We start from the raw sequence: 20,614 nt of genomic DNA, 5'->3' as shown, positions 1-20,614 counted from the left end.
GGAACGCCACAGATACTGCAAAACATGCAAGGAAAGTTATAAAGCCGAGTGCCAAAGCCGCTCGAACTTTACTTAATCTAAGTAAGAGGAACCTTAGAATAATAACTGGTTTGTTTACCGGTCACGGCCCTAGTAGATATCATCTACATAAAATGGGAAAAATTCAAAGTCCGATTTGTCGTTTCTGTCAATTTAAGAATGAGACAGAGGAGCATCTACTTTGTGATTGCAGCGCTCTTGTTAGTTATAGATATTCAATTCTTGGAAAAGGGCTCCTACAGCCCTCTGAGATTTGGCAATCAAATCCTAGTAAGGTAATCAGATTCATAAAACGAGTTGATTCTAACTGGGATAATATGCAAAATCAGACAAGGCCCTTCGTATCTCAATTATGAAGGGAAAGCTGAGGTGCATAACATCAAATTGAGTCATACCACAATATTCCTTTAAATGGTCGCAGTGGAATCAAGGCTCTACAACTTAAAAAAAGGTTCAAAATAATCCATTGATTAAATTATTCATTGAATGAATCATTTGATTGCCGTATACTTTTGAATCATCTTTATTTTGTACGCTGCACAGTTGGCCTGGCCGCTTTAATGCTTGTGTCATATTCAATATGTGCCACAAACATTAATAATGACAAGAAAAATTGTGGACGAACGTCTGCAATTTTCCAGGATCCCTACATGTATTGGCTGTGTATGTGTAGATTAAAGTAGACTAGACTAGATGCCAGTTTAACATTCATAGTAAAAACTCGCAATATAGTCAACCGATCTTCGTAGTATTTGATAGATTAATACAGAATAGATAGAAGCATCAATTGTCTTCTTTGGATTGTTTATGCCATTTATAAATTTCAAGATATTCAATCTCAAACTTTAAAAATCGTTTTTCTCGAAATGTGCTAAATGGCGCTTATCATAAGATAGCACAACAGCGACGATTTGCTACTGCTGGAACTGATTCGAATTTGAAATGTTGATTTCATATGTATTTAAAATGTACGTAGTACATCTGACCATGAGCCGAATAATGCAACACAAGGTGTCAGTTAAAAAAAGGGTTTGAGGAAGATCACCCTTCGTTCCGATTTGAGATGTGCTAGTAAGCCGCGATCTCTGCTTAAAATCCATCGACATCTGAGGTCCTACAACATCATAATAGTCCCATCAGTTCGGTCATTTTCCAAAATTGCATCGGAGGCCTGCTACAAAATACTGGCAGTTGGACGATCTGAGCCTGGATGTAAGTGATTTTTGCTTTTTTGGACTTAACGTCTATATGGCGGTCCTGGCCCGTGCGTAAAGGGATGGTTTTGGGGGTTCAAACCCCTCTTATGAGGGTTTCGAATTACTTTTAAAAACTTCCTGTTGAAGAAATAAATATACTGCAAACCGTTTTGACACATAAAATGTCATTGAGTTCAGTCACTCTAGAAACAAGTCGAAGAAGAAAACAACAAAGAAACCTTGCAAGGGGGGCTGGAAAGTGATGTATGTCAAGTTGGTCGATTTCTCTGATGGATCGGTTAACTTTTAGAGAAGCTTCGATATTAGCACAGTTGTGATTAGACCAGTTCCACAGCAGATGTCAGTCAGCGGGCTACAACGGGAGCTAAGGAAGAAAAAAACGAGGTTGAAGAAAATCGTGATATCGTTATCTGGAGAAATTTCACCGTCGATGATCACACCGCCGGCGTGGGTGACAGCTTAATGGATCGCGCAAATGGGCTTTGGTATCGGTTTGTGCCTCGCCAGGTGGCCAGAACAGCTAAATTAAACCGTGAAGGTTGGACAGCAAGCAAAGAATAACAGCTATGGATAAAAACATGAACGATTAACACAAACAGAACAGAAAGAATAAGAGCAAAATCCCTACCGAAGTAGTACCTAGTACCAGTTACCCCAGATGGATGAGGATTGCGAAATACAAGAGGTTTAGGCTTAGTCGGTAGGCTTAACTACTACAAACCAATCCGAATCTACTACGAGTCAGTAGGTAGCGGTACCTATTGATGATTCCTTATCGATAACAAACATTTACTCAATCTGTTGAGCTGAAACGATTGATGCACAAGACTCAGCCCTCCAGGCCTAGAATAAAATCTTCATTGTTTTAGGATTTCAACACCTTTCTACTAAAAGAAACATAAAAAATCAAATCATACGTCTCCCAACCTTTGAACGGAACGGATCGTTATATTTCACAGTGGTGTTCGGTGTGTAAATTCAGTGATTCAAGGTCATCCTTTGTTCGTTCGTTAGCTGCCATTCTGCTGGTGCCGGCAGTAAATCCAGTACATTGTTTTCGCTGGTGCGGAACAATCGACGTTGTTTGCAGATAAGTTTTGCTTTATTTTTTTTCCTCGTTTGCTTTCTTTCCTTTTCCCTACTTTTACTCTACCTTGTAATCAAATAATAAGACACATTCCCGTTTATATAACGCTCTGCCCTCGTGCTTAAATGGCCGAGGGCGAAATACCATCTGATGTAATCATGGAAGTCCCTGATCCCCCTAATACTCGCATTGCTCCCCGTATAAAGCAGTACCCAGAAGGTTCCTCTGGGCCATGGGTGGTATATTTTCGGACCGGAGAGAAACCGGTTAATATATTAAAACTTTCTCGAGATCTGACTGCTAATTACCCGGCCGTAACGCAGATAACACGTGTTCGGGCAAACAAGATACGTGTTCTAGTGAGTGATCTCGGCCAGGCAAACGCGATTGCTTGCTGTGAGCGCTTTACGCGGGAATTTAAAGCGTACGTGCCTTGTGTGGCCTGTGAAATCGATGGGGTAGTGTCCGAACCGGGCCTGAAATGCGAAGAACTGTTGGAGCACGGGGTTGGCTGCTTTAAGGACCCCTCTCTTGAACAGATTAAGATCTTAGAATGCAAACAATTGTATACCGCAAACACCGAGGGAGGTAAGACTACCTACTCTCTATCAGGCTCGATTCGGGTGACATTCGCCGGGTCCTCTCTTCCCAACTACATCCTCCTTGACAAGGTTCGCCTACCAGTTCGCCTGTTCGTACCGCGGGTCATGAACTGCAGCAATTGCAAGCAGTTGGGCCACACAGCCACATATTGTGGAAATAAGAAACGATGCGGCAAATGCGAAGGAGAGCATGAGGATGACTCTTGCGACAAAGAAACTGAAAAGTGTATTTGCTGCGGGGGCCCTTCACATGCTCTTAAATCATGTCCTGCGTACAAGCAGCGCGGGGATAAAATTAAGCGCTCCCTTAAGGAACGCTCAAGGCGTTCTTATGCAGAAATGCTAAAGAATGCTTTGCCATCTGTCCTGTCCGAAAATCCCTATGCTGGTTTGGCTAACGTTGAGCAACAATCTGACGACCCACGAGAGGGAACATCTTTGGTTAACCCAGGGGAATCCAGGAAGAGGAGAAATCCAGCCTCCCCTACATTGCCTCGTAAGGGTGCCAAGGTGTCGTCCACTCAGAGTGCGCCATCTACAACCAATAAATCCAACGGAAGTGATGCTCAAAAGCCGAAGCAATTTGCTCCAGGACTTGGAAATATTAATTCTAACAAGGAGTACCCACCACTTCCAGGGACATCCAAAACCCCAAGTGTCCCCTTTTTTCAAACAGATACTCAGTCCAGTAGCGGACTAATGAAATTTTCTGACATAGTGGACTTATTTTTCACAGCTTTCAATGTTACTGATCCTCTTAAAAGCCTTCTGATACGTTTTCTCCCTATAGTGCAAACATTTTTGAAGCAGTTGACTACTAAATGGCCCCTCCTTGCAGCGATCGTATCCTTCGATGGCTAAGTCATCGAACGAGGTCACCGATTCGATCACTGTTCTACAGTGGAACAGCAGAAGTATCCTCCTGAAAATCGATTCCTTTAAATTTTTACTAAATAGTTTAAAATGTGATGCTTTCGCACTATGTGAAACTTGGTTAACTTCCGATATAAATCTCAACTTCCACGACTTTAATATAATTCGTCTGGATCGAGAAAACCCCTATGGAGGAGTACTTTTGGGGATCAAAAAGTGCTATTCTTTCAACCGAATTAACCTCCCTTCGACACCAGGCATTGAAATTGTCGCTTGTCAAGTTTTAATCAAAGGTTTGCAAGACCTTTGCATTGCTTCCATCTACATTCCTCCTAGAGCCTCGGTAGGGCACCGAACGCTTTGTAATATCACGGAATCCTTACCGGCACCGCGGCTAGTTCTGGGAGACTTTAACTCGCACGGTACGGTATGGGGTTGTCTTCATGATGATAATAGATCAACATTAATCCAAGATCTTTGCGACAATTTCAACATGACCATCTTAAACACGGGAGAAATGACGCGGATTCCTACACCACCAGCACGCGCAAGCGCGTTGGATTTGTCGCTTTGCTCGACATCGCTACAGTTAGATTGCATGTGGAAGGTGATCCCTGATCCCCACGGTAGCGATCATTTGCCTATCGTGATTTCAATTGCTAACGGTTCAAGACCATCGGAAACAATCAATGTCTCATATGACCTCACACGGAACATTGATTGGAAGAGTTACGCGACCGCGATATCCGTTAAAATCGAATCCACTCAAGAACTTCCTCCGGAGGAAGAGTACAGGTTTTTGGCTGGCTTGATTCTCGACAGTGCGAATCAAGCTCAGACTAAACCAGTACCCAGCGCGAATACCCATGGACGGTCTCCCATCCTGTGGTGGGATAAAGAGTGCTCAGAGCTGTACGCGGAAAAGTCCACTGCATATAAGGCCTTCCGGGAAGACGGGTTACCCGCTAGCTATCAACAGTACGCGTCGTTAGAAAGGCGAATGAAGAGTCTAATGAAAGCCAAAAAACGCAGTTATTGGCGCCGGTTCGTCGACGGGTTAACGAGAGAAACAGCGATGAGCACTCTTTGGGGTACGGCTCGACGTATGCGTAATCATAATAGTACCAACGAGAACGTGGGATATTCAAACCGTTGGATATTCGCTTTCGCCAAGAAGATCTGTCCGGACTCTGTCCCGGTACAGAAAACGTGCCGCGCCGCGTCTCCTCACGATACCGCGAACGAAACACCGTTTTCGATGGTGGAGTTCTCACTTGCTCTCTTGTCGTGTAACAATAACGCCCCAGGGTTAGACAGAATCAAATTCAACTTGCTGAAGAATCTGCCTGACACTGCAAAAAGGCGCTTGTTGAATTTATTTAACAAGTTTCTTGAGGGTAACATTGTCCCTTATGAATGGAGGCAAGTGAAGGTCATCGCCATCCAAAAACCAGGAAAACCAGCCTCCGACCACAACTCGTATCGGCCGATTGCAATGCTGTCCTGTATTCGGAAGTTATTCGAGAAAATGATCTTGTTTCGCCTCGACAATTGGGTTGAAGCAAATGGCTTACTGTCAGATACACAATTTGGCTTCCGCAAAGGCAAAGGGACGAACGATTGCCTTGCGTTGCTTTCTACAGAAATCCAAATGGCCTATGCTAACAAAGAGCAGATGGCATCAGTCTTCTTGGATATTAAGGGGGCTTTTGACTCAGTTTCTATCAACATTCTGTCAGAGAAGCTGCACCAGCATGGTCTTTCGCCAATTTTAAATAACTTTTTGCTAAACCTGTTGTCTGAAAAGCACATGCACTTTTCGCATGGCGATTTAACAACATCGCGATTTAGCTACATGGGTCTTCCCCAGGGCTCATGTCTAAGTCCCCTGCTCTACAATTTCTATGTGAATGACATTGACGATTGTCTTGCCAATTCATGCACGCTAAGGCAACTTGCAGACGACGGGGTGGTCTCTGTTACAGGGCCCAAAGCTGCCGACTTGCAAGGACCATTACAAAATACCTTGGACAATTTGTCTACTTGGGCTCTTCAGCTGGGTATTGAGTTCTCCACGGAGAAAACTGAGTTGGTTGTTTTTTCTAGGAAGCGTGAGCCGGCGCAACTCCAGCTTTTATTAATGGATGCAACGATCAACCAGGTTTTCACATTAAATATCTCGGGGTCTGGTTCGACTCTAAAGGTACCTGGGGATGTCACATTAGGTATCTGAAACAGAAATGCCAACAAAGGATCAATTTTCTCCGAACAATAACTGGAACATGGTGGGGTGCTCACCCAGGAGACCTGATCAGGTTGTACCAAACAACGATATTGTCGGTGATGGAGTACGGGTGTTTCTGTTTCCGCTCCGCTGCGAACATACACTTCATCAAACTGGAGAGAATCCAGTACCGTTGCTTGCGCATTGCCTTGGGTTGCATGCACTCGACCCATACGATGAGTCTCGAAGTGCTGGCGGGCGTTCTTCCGCTAAAAAATCGATTTTGGGAACTCTCATATCGATTGCTCGTCCGATGCGATATTCTGAACCCGTTGGTAATTCAAAACTTCGAGAGGCTCGTCGAGCTTAATTCTCAAACCCGTTTTATGTCCTTGTACTTCGACTACATGGCACAGAGCATCAATCCTTCTTCGTACAATCCCAACCGTGTCCGTTTCCTAGATACTTCTGATTCTACTGTATTCTTCGACACATCCATGAAGGAAGAGATTCGTGGAATCCCGGACCATATACGCCCGCAGGTGATCCCCAATATATTTTATAATAAATTCCGAGAAGTCGACTGCGACAAAATGTTTTACACTGACGGATCAAATCTCGATGGGTCCACTGGCTTCGGTATCTTCAACAATACTATCACCGCTTCATTCAAGCTCAATGATCCCGCTTCAGTTTACGTCGCAGAGTTAGCTGCAATTCAGTACACCCTTGGGATCATCGACACTCTGCCCACAGATCACTACTTCATCGTTTCGGACAGCCTCAGCTCTATCGAGGCTCTTCGTGCGGTGAAGCCAAAAAAGCAACTCCCGTATTTTCTGGGGATGATACAGGAGTCCTTGTGTACGTTATCTGAAAAATCTTATCAGATTACCTTTGTTTGGGTCCCCTCTCATTGTTCTATCCCGGGCAATGAAAATGCCGACTCATTAGCAAAGGCGGGCGCATTAAATGGTGACATATACGAAAGACCAATCTGCTTCAACGAATTTTTTAGTATTTGTCGTCAGAGGACGCTCAACAGTTGGCAAACCTCGTGGAGCAACGGGGAACTTGGACGATGGCTACATTCGATTATCCCAAAGGTATCAACGAAGCCTTGGTTCGGGGGGATGGATGTGGGTCGGGATTTTATTCGCGTAATGTCCCGACTTATGTCCAATCACTACACCATGGATGCGCATTTGCGGCGTATTGGGCTTGCGGAGAGTAGTCTGTGCGCTTGTGACGAGGGCTATCACGACATCGAACACGTTGTCTGGGTATGCGCCGGGTATTGTGACGCCAGGTCTCAGTTAAAGGAATCCCTTCGGGCCCGAGGTAGACCACCCAATGTACCAGTCCGAGATATGCTGGCAACTCGTGATTTCCCCTATATGTCCCTTATTTATACCTTCATAAAAACGATAAATATCCCAATTTAGCCCCTCTCTTTTATTTCTCGTTTTTAGAGTTTCCTCCTGCCTTGTGGAACCGATCAGCTCCAGAGTGCCACTATGTAACCGCCGTCGCCCTTACCACTACGCCTGCATAGAAGGAAACTGAAGCGAGAGCGACTCGAGTTCCGATGAGTTTTGAAGGATTCCCCGCGGGTCCGAAGAATACCATCCGCCAATCCGGTACTCGACGACTTACTAGACTGAGGCGCAAATTTGTTTCGCTGATCCCCCTCCCCCCCCCCCCCCGTTCGAGCGAAAGTTGCAAGTTTTGCTCTTCTTTCCCTGTCTCTCCCCTGTCCTTGATACAACTGCTGCTACACTGATGCGGAAATAAGCCACCCTTTGAATATCTTGACCAAGCATAAGTTTTAGTTAAAAAATTCAAATTAGTATTCTGTATTCCTAGTTTTAAGATAGCTATAATTTTTACTCTTTATTGAAACTCTTGTCCTCCATCTTGTAAATAGAATTGAATCCCTAGTTTTAAGATTTCTGTGAAGTTTCTCATAAATATTTGTTCCCCCTTTTGTGTACTAAACTATATTGTTAGTTTTAAGATAACCGTAAAATATTTCGTAAAATACTATTACTCCCCCTCTTGTATATCAAAGTGAATCCCTTGTTTTAAATTTTTTCATAAAAAAATCTTTTGGCCCTCTCTTGTATATTGAATCTTATTTCTAGTCTTAAGATAGCTGTAAACTTTTTTTTTCCCTTGTAAAAAAATATTTCAACATTGTAACCTCCTAGTTTTAAGATATCCAAAATGTAAAAACATAAGCATTTGGCACCGCCAAGCTAACGCATTTGTGCCTATCAAATAAACGAAATGAATAAAAAAAAAAAATAAATAAAAAATCAAAACCCTCCCCTTGAGAAATTTCTGCGCACGGGTCTGTGGCGGTCACGCCTGTCACATGTTGATGAGCGGAATGCGAAATGTTAAAATTGAATTTAAAAGTAAGCTTTGTGCCCTTACGCACAAATGGTTTTTAGCAAATTCCTTCTTAGGGAAAACTGTAAATGTGACCGCCATGAATAAATCGGTGATACTGAATACCAAAATCAAAATTAATTCTTCAATCTCCTATACTGCCCATGATCGTATATTTGTCCCATTTTCTATGTAATTTCCTATATTTATGGGACTGATTTAGCAGTATAGTCCTACTTCTTCCAAACGATCACAGGAGTAAGCCGCCAGTGAATTCGGTTCTAATTCAAAAGTCCACCTCGGGACATTCGGAACTACTTCCGACTTTAAATCAATGAAGCTGTGGTGCATCTATCATCTAGAATCAACTGATTAAAAACCACTTACCGTTCATATTCCCGCTCGAACTCTCGCTCAATTTCCCGCTCGCGTTCATACAGCTCCCGTTCCCGATCTCTGAACTCATACTGCAGTGGACCGTAGTCTCGCGAATCCCGCTCGCGGCTGCTCCGATAGCGTTCCCGGTCCCGCTCCCGATCTCGCTCCCGATAGTAGAGATCCCGATCTCGATCCCGGTCACGATCCCGCTCCCGAAGGAACTCCCGAGTCTGTGGCATCGAGTGAACACTGTGTGGCGTTGTGTGAGTTGAGTGCAACGTCTGTAAATAGATAAGGAAACTTGTTCAGTGTCTCGGGGGCAGGTGCCGATGTATTTTTCTACGTACGTGAGTAGGACTAGCATTTAGCTTGGGGAAATTGATGTTGGTTTGCTTCAGCTGCAGCGTTGACGGTTTGCACGGGGTTGGTGGCAACCTTCGGCCCTGTCCCTGGCGTCGGCTAACCAGAACAGGATAGCTGTGTTGAACATGACCTGGAGGACCTTGCGATTCAATGGGTTTTAGCAAGTAATAAAGTTTGAATGTGAGAAATCTAACAAATTCAGTTAACAGGTAATTTTTCACACGGTTGTTGATGACTCTAATATTCACATAGCCTCAGTACAGACAGATATAAAGTTGTGTAGAAAGGAGTTCCATGATCTGTACACAAATGTTCAAGTTGGAGGACACATGCAATGAGTTTTATGATGACATTAGGGAATCCGAGGTAGATTCTAGTTTTTGACCCAAACACACAAAACAAGACTTTCTGAGAGAACAGTGTCAGAAACAGTGGACAGCGTTACATGATGAATAGAGAGATGAGGGGGATGGACTCGGATCAGAAAACAAAGAAATAATGATAACAGAATACAGATCAATAAAGAAAACGAAAAGAAAGTTTCCAGTACCCATTCCATTCCTATACTTTCGCCGCGCGTGATCCCGGTCCCGCAGCTCTTGGAGCAAACTGGCAGGACTCGGCGATCGGGACCGCTCGCAGAGGATCGTCGTGTCGTACGGTTGGTGGGCCGGGTGGTTTTTGGGACGATCTTTTCGACTACGATGCTGGGCACTACTATGTACACCGATACGACTGGGTGACGGCGAACGGGCGGGGCTGGTTGATGCTGACCAGGAACCTATATATTTGAAGAAGAACGAATAATAGCACGAGAACAGATGCGGAGAGGGGGAACAACACACACACACACACTCTTGGATAGAAGGCGAAAGAACACCGGGCTTGGAACAAGGTCACTCGCGTTCAATCTCGGTTCGAAGTCGAACACTCCGCTACGATTTGCTATGCGTGTTATAGATATATACTTCTAAGATTAAATATGAGCACCCAGGAAAAGCTAGTGAAGGCGAAAGATTTTGCGTGTAAACATAAGGTAAAGATCGAGTCATTTTTATTCTGAAAAGCATAACTAAAACTAAAACTAAATCTATCTAATAATAAGATTTTTTATACGTTATCTAGAAATAAGTTAAAAACAAATGAACAACATCTTCGTAGCGTATTCTCTAAAAAGATCAGCAGTAGAAAACTTTTCTATCTTAGTATCTTTTGAATATTAGTGTTCAAGAAATGAAATGGGTACTACGGGATCAACCAAACGAACTGTTAGATATAATCAACATAAAACAAATCTAATCAATGAATCAGGGAAGGTGAAGTTATATTAAGAAATCTATGGGTCTAAACTACGTGCTTCTTCGACTAGTAACCATTATTGTGTTATTTACACTATATTTGGTGATGCCGTGGTGTTCACTAATTTTCAACTAGTTGGTGAGGTAATAATGTGCACGCTTGATAGATGAACATGACACGGTAGAAATTTTCTGTATTAGATACATGCTTGGTTAAAACTCCGGTGTAAGTGTTATATGGCTAAGTAACTATTCTAGCTCTTATGAATACTAATGACTTTCCCAGCTTTAGTTTAATTTATTTGTACCAAAATTTGTATAATTGCGTGTAAGGAAAAAAATGTCCTGGTGGCGTACTTTGAAACGTCGACAGTAATACTGCCCTATTAATCAATTATCACGTTCAAATTCGATTGCATTATGAAAAAATCCAAGCTAAGTACAGGGCTAAACCCCTGGCTTTAAACGACCAGTCTAACTTGCTCAGAAAAACTCTTCATATAATATAAATGGTTTGAAAATTAGCTTTTATCGACCAAATTGCATGAATTTTATCATACTGAGAAGCTAATTAGAATGCCACCCTAGCCATGATTTTCATCACAAGATGGCGCTTATCTATCTCAGTTGCAAACAAAAATGAGGTGCAGGAGACCAGCGTTGTTAGTGTTGTGCATTTCAGAGTGCAGCAGTGTTCGATAACAAAGGACACGGGTTGGTGCGTAGAGGTTAATTTGTGATAGAAGATCGGTAACATCATATTCAGCCATAAGAAGCTTAGACACGATGGTAGTTTACGACGCGGGTCTACGATCTTCTAAAGTGTGTAGTCCTAATAATCGACAACGATCTTCGTACGGTTCAGGTTCAGCGGATCGTTCCAAGGCAATTGACGTAACGCATATCGTATGAATCTCCGCTGGACAGCCTCACTTCGTTGGCTGAATTGTCATCGCAAAACTTCGTATTCGGAAATACAGTTACTCCCCAATTCGATTTACATCGTGATCGATGTCAAAGTTTACGTAAAAATTAACTTCAGTTTACTTAGTGAACGAGAATATTTCAGCGGTTTAATCAAAGTTAGGCATTTCAGAGTATATTCAAAAGAATGAAATTTTCCAAAAAAAAAAAACTTATCTGGCAGGCGATTCATAGGTGTGGTAAAACTGGCATTGAATTCTATTTGTGACAACTAATGCATTTTCTATTACGAAAATAACCCAAGTAACAATTGAGGTTTTATGGTAATTTATATAATTACCATAAACCGCAATTATTACTTGGGTATTCTCGTTATAGAAATAAAAATGCATTAGTTGTTACAAGTAGAATTCAATGCCAGTTTTACCACACCTATGAATCGCCTGCCAGATAAGTTTTTTTGGGGGAAAACTCATAAAACTTAGATTGCACTTGCAGCATTCTATAAAACTTCAATTGTTACTTGGGTAATTCTTGTAATATTTTTAATTTTGCCTAAATGCGCAACCGTAATAAAAATAAATAAAATACACTAAATTGTTGATAGTATTTTAGTTAGATGATTCAGGATCGGTTAGTGCATAAAATAACACAATCTATCGACAACTTGCAAATTTTGATGACTCATCGCCCCTGATAGTAATTTTAGACATCTTTAAAGTCAAGTAGCGATGTTTCGCTAAGTGTTCAATCTTCGAAAAGTATCGTCGCTGTCTAAGCCTATGTATTTGCGAGCAACATCAAAACTTAATAACTCGCAATACTGCTCAATGCACTAGCTTAACGAAGCCATGGATCTATCATATATTTACAATGCGTAAAACTTAAAACAAAATATTTTAAGTGGGTGTCCGACAGATCATTCACACGCAACCTGCTATTTGGCGCAGGGCTGTCTTAAGACCATTCGGGGTTCCTGGGCACTATTGAACGAAGGGCCCCCTTTAGTTAAACAGACGCAATAGATTAAGAGTAGTATTCAATAAATATGATTAAGAGCTACATCACATAGATGAAATCAGCAAAACGTATCTTACTTCAAGTGTTCCAAAATAGAACATTTTGTAATGGCAATTAAAAATATAAGAAAACAATTGAATGAATACGCGTTGCGTTTCTCTCAATAGCATAATTAAATACGCAGGTAGTAGCAAGGCTGTAGAGAGAATATACGGGCCCGGGGGATCTAGCATAAGGGCCCCCTCCATCATTGTAGATTTTTCGAACACAGGAACTGTTAATCTCCAAATCTGAAAAATAAATATCAGCTATGTATTTCATGGAGAACTATAGGAGAATAGTGCTGTTAATTTCAATGACTTTTATCATTTCAAGGGGTGGTACGGTCAATTTTTGTTTTATTATTTTGTTATTTTCTGTCGGCCTCTGTCCGCACTGTGTGCCTATCACTGACACCAGAGTGGTGACTCCAAAACCAGATATCGGTTCATCTACACCGGGACCAACGACTCCCTTGTGAATAAAGACGTGACACAGAGTTTTCACCTCAGAACATCCTAACGACCTCGGTTGAGATTGAAGTCAGACCCACTGGACTGAACAGCGGTCACGCTTACCACTTAACAACCGGCGTCGTCTATAATCAAAGTTTTGTCAAACAACAATGATTAAGTTCAAATAGCATAAAATACAGAAAAATATTCAGCTATGCTTTCGGTTGTGCGTCATTTAATTACTGCCATTAAATTCTGTACAACCACCTCGTCCCATTTGTTCGCCACACACAGTTTACTTTGACAGTTTTAAGTCTTCTTCAAGTTCCGCTTGACGGTGAACCAATATTCCTCGATAGGGCCAAATTCTGGTGTGTTGGAAGAGTTCTTGTCCTTGGGTGCCACCAGATTCTTGTAGGCGTTATACCACTACATGTCCTTTTTCCGTAATGGCAGTATTCCAAATTCGGACAAAATAGCGTGGAATAATCGTGTTGCTTCATGAAAGACGTTATTTTCATGCACTTTTTCACATAAATTTCCTTGTTGACGGGCTCGGTCGCAATGAAAATATCACATCAAACCATAGGTACAGAAAGCCTGCCGAATCAGTTATTTCTGTGTGATCTTCGACAGCTTCATATGCTTGAAAATATCGGCCACTGTTCTTCCCGGTTGCCTTTACGTTGGTGGTAGTTGATTTGGTCACTTCTAACGGTTTCACTAACTTGGCGTGCAAATACTTCGAATTAAGGCAATACGCGAGCAAAATTTCTCTGTGTTTCTTCTCTTGCTTTGACGACACTGTCCAAGAGCAAATGTCAAATAAAAAAGCCTGCACGAAGGCAAATGAGGGTTTTTTCGAATTTGTTGAATTCCATGCAAAGAAATCCGTCAAGTTTAAGCCGATCAAATTTTTCATCGTAAATCCTTTTAAATATCTCTACGAAATTTGGAGTGGCTTTGAAAGTAGCCGATTTATCAATATTTTCATATTTAATCCAGAAGTCGGTATTGCATGGATTTTTTCGAATCTTTGTCTGGTTCCACCTAGAATTCGTTAAAAATCAACGCATTCGGCCAAGTCGGTGCGCTACAACATTGCCAGTCTCTGAAAATACAACTTCTCATTTGTTCGGTAGTGTTGCTGATTTTTTTTTTGGTTTCAGAGAAAATGATTCAGGTGATTATCGCGAGTTCTTTATTTATATATTTGGTGCAATATTTTTGAAGAACTCATAATTAAAACTTTGCAGAAATTGCGAAAATAGTAGCAAAATGAAAATATTATGAATTTTAATAAAAACAAAAAGAACATTCAATGGAAATAGAATTTAAAGAGAGAAAAATAACAAAAAGAAAAAAAGAGGAAAAACTAATAAATAGATACAAAGATAAAACAAAAGAAAAAAGCTACAAAATGACATTAAAATAACGGAAAAAGATTAAAAATATGCAAATAGTCAAAACCTGCCATGATCAAATAAAGAAAAAGATCCAAAACGGAGAAACAACAGAAAAAGGACAAAATTAAAACAATGTAAAAATTTAAAAAATCTTGCATGTGTGAAAACAATTTAATAAAACCGAATGCATAATTAAAACAATCAAATTGAACGAAGAAAATGAGAAAGTAAATTGGAAAAGCATTGCAGAAATAGAAAAATATTGCAAAATGGATAAAATAGTGAAAAACTGGTAAATAATGAAACTAAAACTAAAACATCATGAACATGGAATACATTAAAAAAAGGAAGAAAAATAAATACAGCAAAAATATAAAAACAAGCCTACAATAACAAATATAGAAATGAACGAAATGGATCCACTGAGATAGTCGTAAAAATAACAATTATACAAAATATAAATATAATTAGAAATATAAAAATTAGTACCACATTTAAAAATTAAAAGCATGAGAACAGGGAAATAAGAAAATGTTAAAAATGTTTCAAAACAGAAGAAATGATAAAGTACAAGAATGTATTGAAAAAAATAAATAAAATAACTATGAAAAATAAAAAAAAATGCTCAAAGAAGTATTAAAAATGAAAATGAATGGAAATAGATTGAAGAAAAAATAGAAAACAGGAACAAGTGGAAATAACCCAAAAACAGACAATAGTGAAATCATAGAAAACATGTAAAATCCAAATTGTTTGAATGGGTAGAAGTGAAAATCCTAGAAGAAATTGAAAAAACAGGAATATTATCGTGAAGAAAAACAAGAGAAAATTTAAAAAATAAATAAATCTTTTAAAAAGAAAAGCGGAAAAAATAAATTTTGATGAAATGGAAAACCGAAAACATGCACAAAAACCAAAAAGATCAAAATAATGTAATAAGAAAAATATCCATAAAAAATGTAACAAAATAGAAAACATGGAATTCAAAATTGTTTAAATATGTAAAAAAAAGAAAATGCTAAGTGTAATGTAACATACCAATAAACAAAGATGGGTGTATATTGAAAAAACCATGCAAAGGAAAAGCATAAATCTCAAAACTGATAATTGGAGAACAGAAAATTTCACAACACGAAAAAAAAATTGAAACGAAAAAATAGAAAAAAAGCAAATGAGAGAAACCTATAATAAAAAATATGGAGAAAAATGAGGATACAAAAATACTACAATAAGTTTATTGGAAGATATGGAAAAATACAAAGAAATAAAAGAAAATAAAAGTTGAGTTAAATAAAGGAACCAGTATTTCAAATAAACCACACATTTTTCTCCAAGGAGCTTGTTTCCAAAGGAGCGGTGGAAACCAAGCGTTGTTATGCTCGTTTCTGGGAGTGAGTAAAAAAATCAAAGACATCCAACTAAGTTTTAACTCCTAGGTTTTCCCTCCTGGTTTTGGCTCCTTCTGTTCACTCCGGTTTGTGATTCTTGTTCTGTCACCGCTTATAGAACGAATTTAATTTCAAACTTAGCTACCAGTACTTCAAGATTTGTACGTTTTATTTCTCAACTATCCCAGAAGCACGTATATAATGAAGCAAACCCTTTGTTTTCTATTTAAGTTTCATTAACAAATATATTATTATAACAATTGTTACGGGGAATCATTTCAAATCCGGTGAAAATATATTTCTGCTGGAGTGAAAAAGTCCAAGAGTTCAAATGCACAGTGGAAGGATGCAAAGCTGGTGTACTATTTATTACTGTAATAGCCGAGTATGCTAGCCATAGAATGCAAACCTGCGAGGTCTATCGAAAAAGAAGGTTTCTCCACGAACTGTACCAAGGTTGTGTTTTGCTTTTGTGCTTGATAAAAATGAAAATTAAAAATCTAAATTGAGCTCAACATCGAGCTTTTAAACTGTATGATGCAATTATAATCTAGTAACCTGTTTTCACTCCTTGGAGGTTTTCACTCCTCAGGAACCAAAAAACCATGAGTGATGAAATCATGGATTTTAATGATTCATCAAACTATGGTTTTTTCAACGCATGCTGATTGGACTGCTTTTTGAAACACTGAAAGGAACCAATAAAAGGATAGGTAAAAAGCAAAAATGGATAAAACATGAAAAGATGAATCGAATTGAAAAATTGAGACAAATGCAAAAAATGGGACAAATTTTAAGAAAGACACAAAAATGGTAAAAATAGAAAAAGAAAAATATGGAGCAAAATATATAAAAAAGGAAAATGAGATTGAATGAAGAAAATAGAAAGAATACAAAACTTGGATGAAATGGAAAAAGAAACAAAAAAGCAAATATGAAACAAAAGAAAAAATGCAAAAATTCATTTTAATTGAGAAAGCTAGTTAAAAATGGCAAAAACTGTCGGGTTCTCGTATTTAAACAAAAAATACGAAAAATTACTGTGAATCGATTTCTTCGTGGATTTTCATGTTCTTTTTTGATTTGTGGAGTTATTCAGAATTAGTTTCACAAATCGTATTTGACCAGTCAAGCTTTCTAAAAGAAGGTTTTTTCTTATTTCTAATACATTATTTTGTGATTCGTTTAGCAGCCACGTCGGATTGAAATAAGTAGAAATAGAAGTCACATGTCGTCTTGAAAAAATAAAAAATCGCAATTGTACTAATCATTAAAAACCACTGTTTTCTTGAAACCCATGCACAGATTGAAAGTTTCGAATTAATTAGTAAAATACGAATCAAAATCAATTTCGAGAGCCCTGAACTTTCAACTTTAACTAACTTAATTTTTTAAATAGTCGGTCAAAATTATGAGATAATTGTTGTAAAGTATGAAATAGAAAGTAAATTTCAGTCTTTTGAAACACAATTCACAAAAAAAGATCTTGTTTTTTTGCCCACTGTGCATTAAAATCGTTTTTAAGTCCAAGTTTCAAAGTTTTCCTTTGATTAGTTTCATGCAGTATAAACTTTATAATGTAATAATGTACGATTAACTTTATAATAGAAATTGGAGGAAATTAAATCTAAATAAAATAAAATGTTATTGAAAAAATAGTTGACAGAATAACTCCTTCTGTTCAAAGTCCGGGCCCCCTACAAGACTCCGGGCCCGGGGGAAACACCACGTTCCCCCTCTCCTCTCGGCGGCCCTGGTAGTATACTGACAGAATTAACAATAGTAATTTGAACTCCTTAGTTGCGTTGTTTGAGGATGGAGCTTCTAAGTCGATAAGGAGGAATAATGGCGTAGGGTAGATTTACCGTAAATTCGCCATTCGAGTTCCCTTGGCGAGGCCAGTAAAGGATTCTACGTACATCATGGTGTGTTTACGACTGTTTTCGTCTAATTCGATTTTTGTTGTTTCATACTATCATCAGATTTTTTGGGTTTCTTCTTCTTGGTGAAATTTCTTTGTATAGCTTGGTGAATTTGGTGAAAATAACCAGAAAATCCAGAAAAGCAAACGTTAAAAAAATTCGCTCGCAAATCGCAAGAATTCGAAATTATCCCATCGCAAACTTAGAAACGACTCCAGGCAGTGAACGCCACGGTTTCGAAAGTGCCCGATATTTACCGCCAGAGGTAAATTTGATATCACCGCAAAATACAAACAAAGAATAATTTGAACCTGATCAGGTAGTTTCGGTCTGGCAAGCAATCTGCAGTAGCGGCAATGGAAGTCAGGTTTATGTCACAACAGGGATTATCAACCAGTGTATGAAATTTATCGCAAAGAGTTCCTTCAAAAACGTCGACTACCTCTTTTAGACATGCGGTTTTGCAAAATCTGTTCTAGAGTTTTATACAGTTATCATGATAAATTTTGTGCCCAAAGACTGCAATACGCCAAACTGCCTGGAACTTTAGTAAATCGAAGGATACTGGGCAATTAAAAGGCAGCAGATAAAACATTCAAATGTTGCTAAAAAAACAAATTAAAATGTAATTAGAATAGAAGAAAGCTGGAAGTGTAGTTACAGATACTGCCGTCTAAAAGCTTATGAGTTCTATTCAAACCTGTTTTTAAAAACTATTTAACAAAAACTTAATCATTTTCTTAATTTGAAAAAAGAATTTTTTTTTGGCCACGGTTTCAACGCAGTGCAAAAATTTCTTGAACAATTTTTCGTTCCAAAGCCAAAAAATATCTAATATACTAGAAGTACACATGTTATAAGTTACATCAATATCGCTCAGATTGATGCGTTTTACTTCGGACTGAGCTAATTGAAATCAGAAGTTCATGTGCCAAGGGTTCCAATGTCTGTTCCATTTGACCGAGCATTGAAATATGTCTGACCTAACACTATGACAATCTACGAGTAACAATATTCCAAACCAATTCAGCTTTTAAAAGTACATCTTGGTTAAAACTACAATGCGACAAAGACTTTAAACGAATGTATTTCACAAAAATTGATCTTTATTGTATATTGAACGTAAGCAGTATCACGTTTCTGATGTGATTCAGCTGGATGCAATGTGGCCTAAAAAAACCACATTTTGCTTTTCAATAAACATTCAACTTCGCTAACAGAAGGTTGTGAAATCAATAAATATTGTGTTGGCAAATCCCCTTCAGATGATTTAGAATCAGGATAATTCATTTTCGAGCCTCGCGTTTCTTGCTGCAGGATAAGGAATAACGATTCTTTAGTTGGTAGAGTGACTGTTATCGTAACCCACCGTTGCAATTGACGTTAAACCGGTTTGACCAAAACTCAAGAATGTTCTACTTCGTCGCTGTTGTGCTATCTTATGCCAAACGCCATTTTGGGGTAAACTGAGTTAGATATGCCACATTACTCGTCTAACGAATTTCTATAAGATGGCGTTTCCAGAATTTTGAAATTTTGCTTGGTCGTTGAAATATAGCGAGAAAAGCGATTAGAAATTGTGAGTTTTTTGCTTCAAATCATTATGTCTTAGGATTGGATAATACTCTATTTCTCTTTCAACTTATAATGAAATAATCCAAGAATGCTCATCGAAATATTTTTCGAATCAAATCAAAATTGGGCTGCTCTTTCCATTTGAAGCATTCATGGCGCCAGCAGTGCCGACAACTACTATGATTTTATGCACCTATCCTCATCGCGGGGTCTCCAAAATCCCGGGGCCCCTGGCCTTGGCCTAGTGTGCCCATGCGTAAAGAGGGTAGTGATTTGGCGTGGAGATCTTCTTTCGTCTGAGACAAACAAGGGCTCCTTCATCCACTGTATCTTGTATCTATACCGTTGTCGCCATCGCTAATTCTGTGAAGGCGTTCGTGTTCAAATGTTCTTGCTTGGTTCAACTGACAAATCACAAGCCGTCTTTCGTATTAACTTCCTACTGGCTGTTTATCTGGGGGTACCGTAAGCAGCTTTTGACTAATACGTTTGTTCTGAATATGAGCACCGCTGGCTTTGGAATGACGTTTTGGTGTCTCTACTGTTTTATCATACATTGCACTTGTGTGTATACAATCTTGCAAAGCGACTAGAATGTTGCTACTGATAGCAACATTAAGTTCCTCATGACAAAATTACCTACGACCAAATGATGGAAGAAAAAAATTATACATATTTATGAGACTAATAAACCTATATGTGATCGGTATCCTACCAACAGAGACGACAACTGAATCACGTAGATTGCTGCAAAGGGAGGTTTTATTTCTTTATTGACATTATTGCTGGACGGTTTATCGGTTTTACGCAAATCATTTATGACACGTTTTTGGTGAAAAGCCCACTGTGCACGTATGCGATAAGTTTCTTCGACAGCATCAGTTAATTTCTCATCGGGATCGTGAAAGTGCGACTGATTCGCGGTATCTTGTTCTCCGAACACGATTTGTGGCTCTGTAATGTATTTGTATTGATATTTCGTGGTGAAGTTCATGGAACAAAAATGATTACGTAAACTAATTAACGAGCACGAATGGTGATTCTTGAGTAATACGCTAGGAATCATGGACCAATCCAGGAGTCTATGAATAAAACTTTGATTTTGTGAACTATTTTACGAGTGCGGGTATTGAATCGAGACTAATATGTTGCGAATCATGAATTAGTTCACGAAAGGCTTAATGAATAATAAGTTACCAGACATAAGTCAAGTGAAAATATCCAGTCTGTTATGATTTTATAAATTAACCACGAAGACCAGATTACGATCAAAATGTAACTAATCATGAATTAGCATACGTCGTATAGTCAGGTTCTGAAAAATGTTTTTGAGTCTATGAATAAAATCACAGTTTAGTTTATGAATAATGTTCATCAAGTTGATAGCTAGTTTACGTTAAGAAAATCTAT

At 39.0% G+C, this 20,614-nt stretch overlaps 1 protein-coding gene across 17 annotated transcripts in view; it reads right to left on the bottom strand.

Annotated features, from left to right (window-relative positions):
• LOC131684446 (voltage-dependent calcium channel type A subunit alpha-1) overlaps positions 1–20,614 on the bottom strand; it is a 481,660-nt gene that overhangs the window by 12,747 nt on the left and 448,299 nt on the right. For 15 of the 17 annotated variants that reach the window (XM_058967322.1, XM_058967325.1, XM_058967327.1 and 12 more), the window contains 3 exons: positions 9,728–9,958; positions 9,162–9,316; positions 8,824–9,095 (listed from right to left, as the gene is read on the bottom strand). In XM_058967322.1, coding sequence (XP_058823305.1) covers positions 8,824–9,095; positions 9,162–9,316; positions 9,728–9,958 — 658 coding nt within the window. The remainder of the gene's footprint in view (positions 1–8,823; positions 9,096–9,161; positions 9,317–9,727; positions 9,959–20,614) is intronic. The other 2 variants (XM_058967331.1, XM_058967333.1) reach the window with 1 other exon arrangement.

The sequence above is a fragment of the Topomyia yanbarensis genome, chromosome 2 (assembly GCF_030247195.1).
Source record: "Topomyia yanbarensis strain Yona2022 chromosome 2, ASM3024719v1, whole genome shotgun sequence".
Taxonomy (NCBI): domain Eukaryota; kingdom Metazoa; phylum Arthropoda; class Insecta; order Diptera; family Culicidae; genus Topomyia; species Topomyia yanbarensis.
This window is presented reverse-complemented; position numbering and strand designations above follow the sequence as displayed.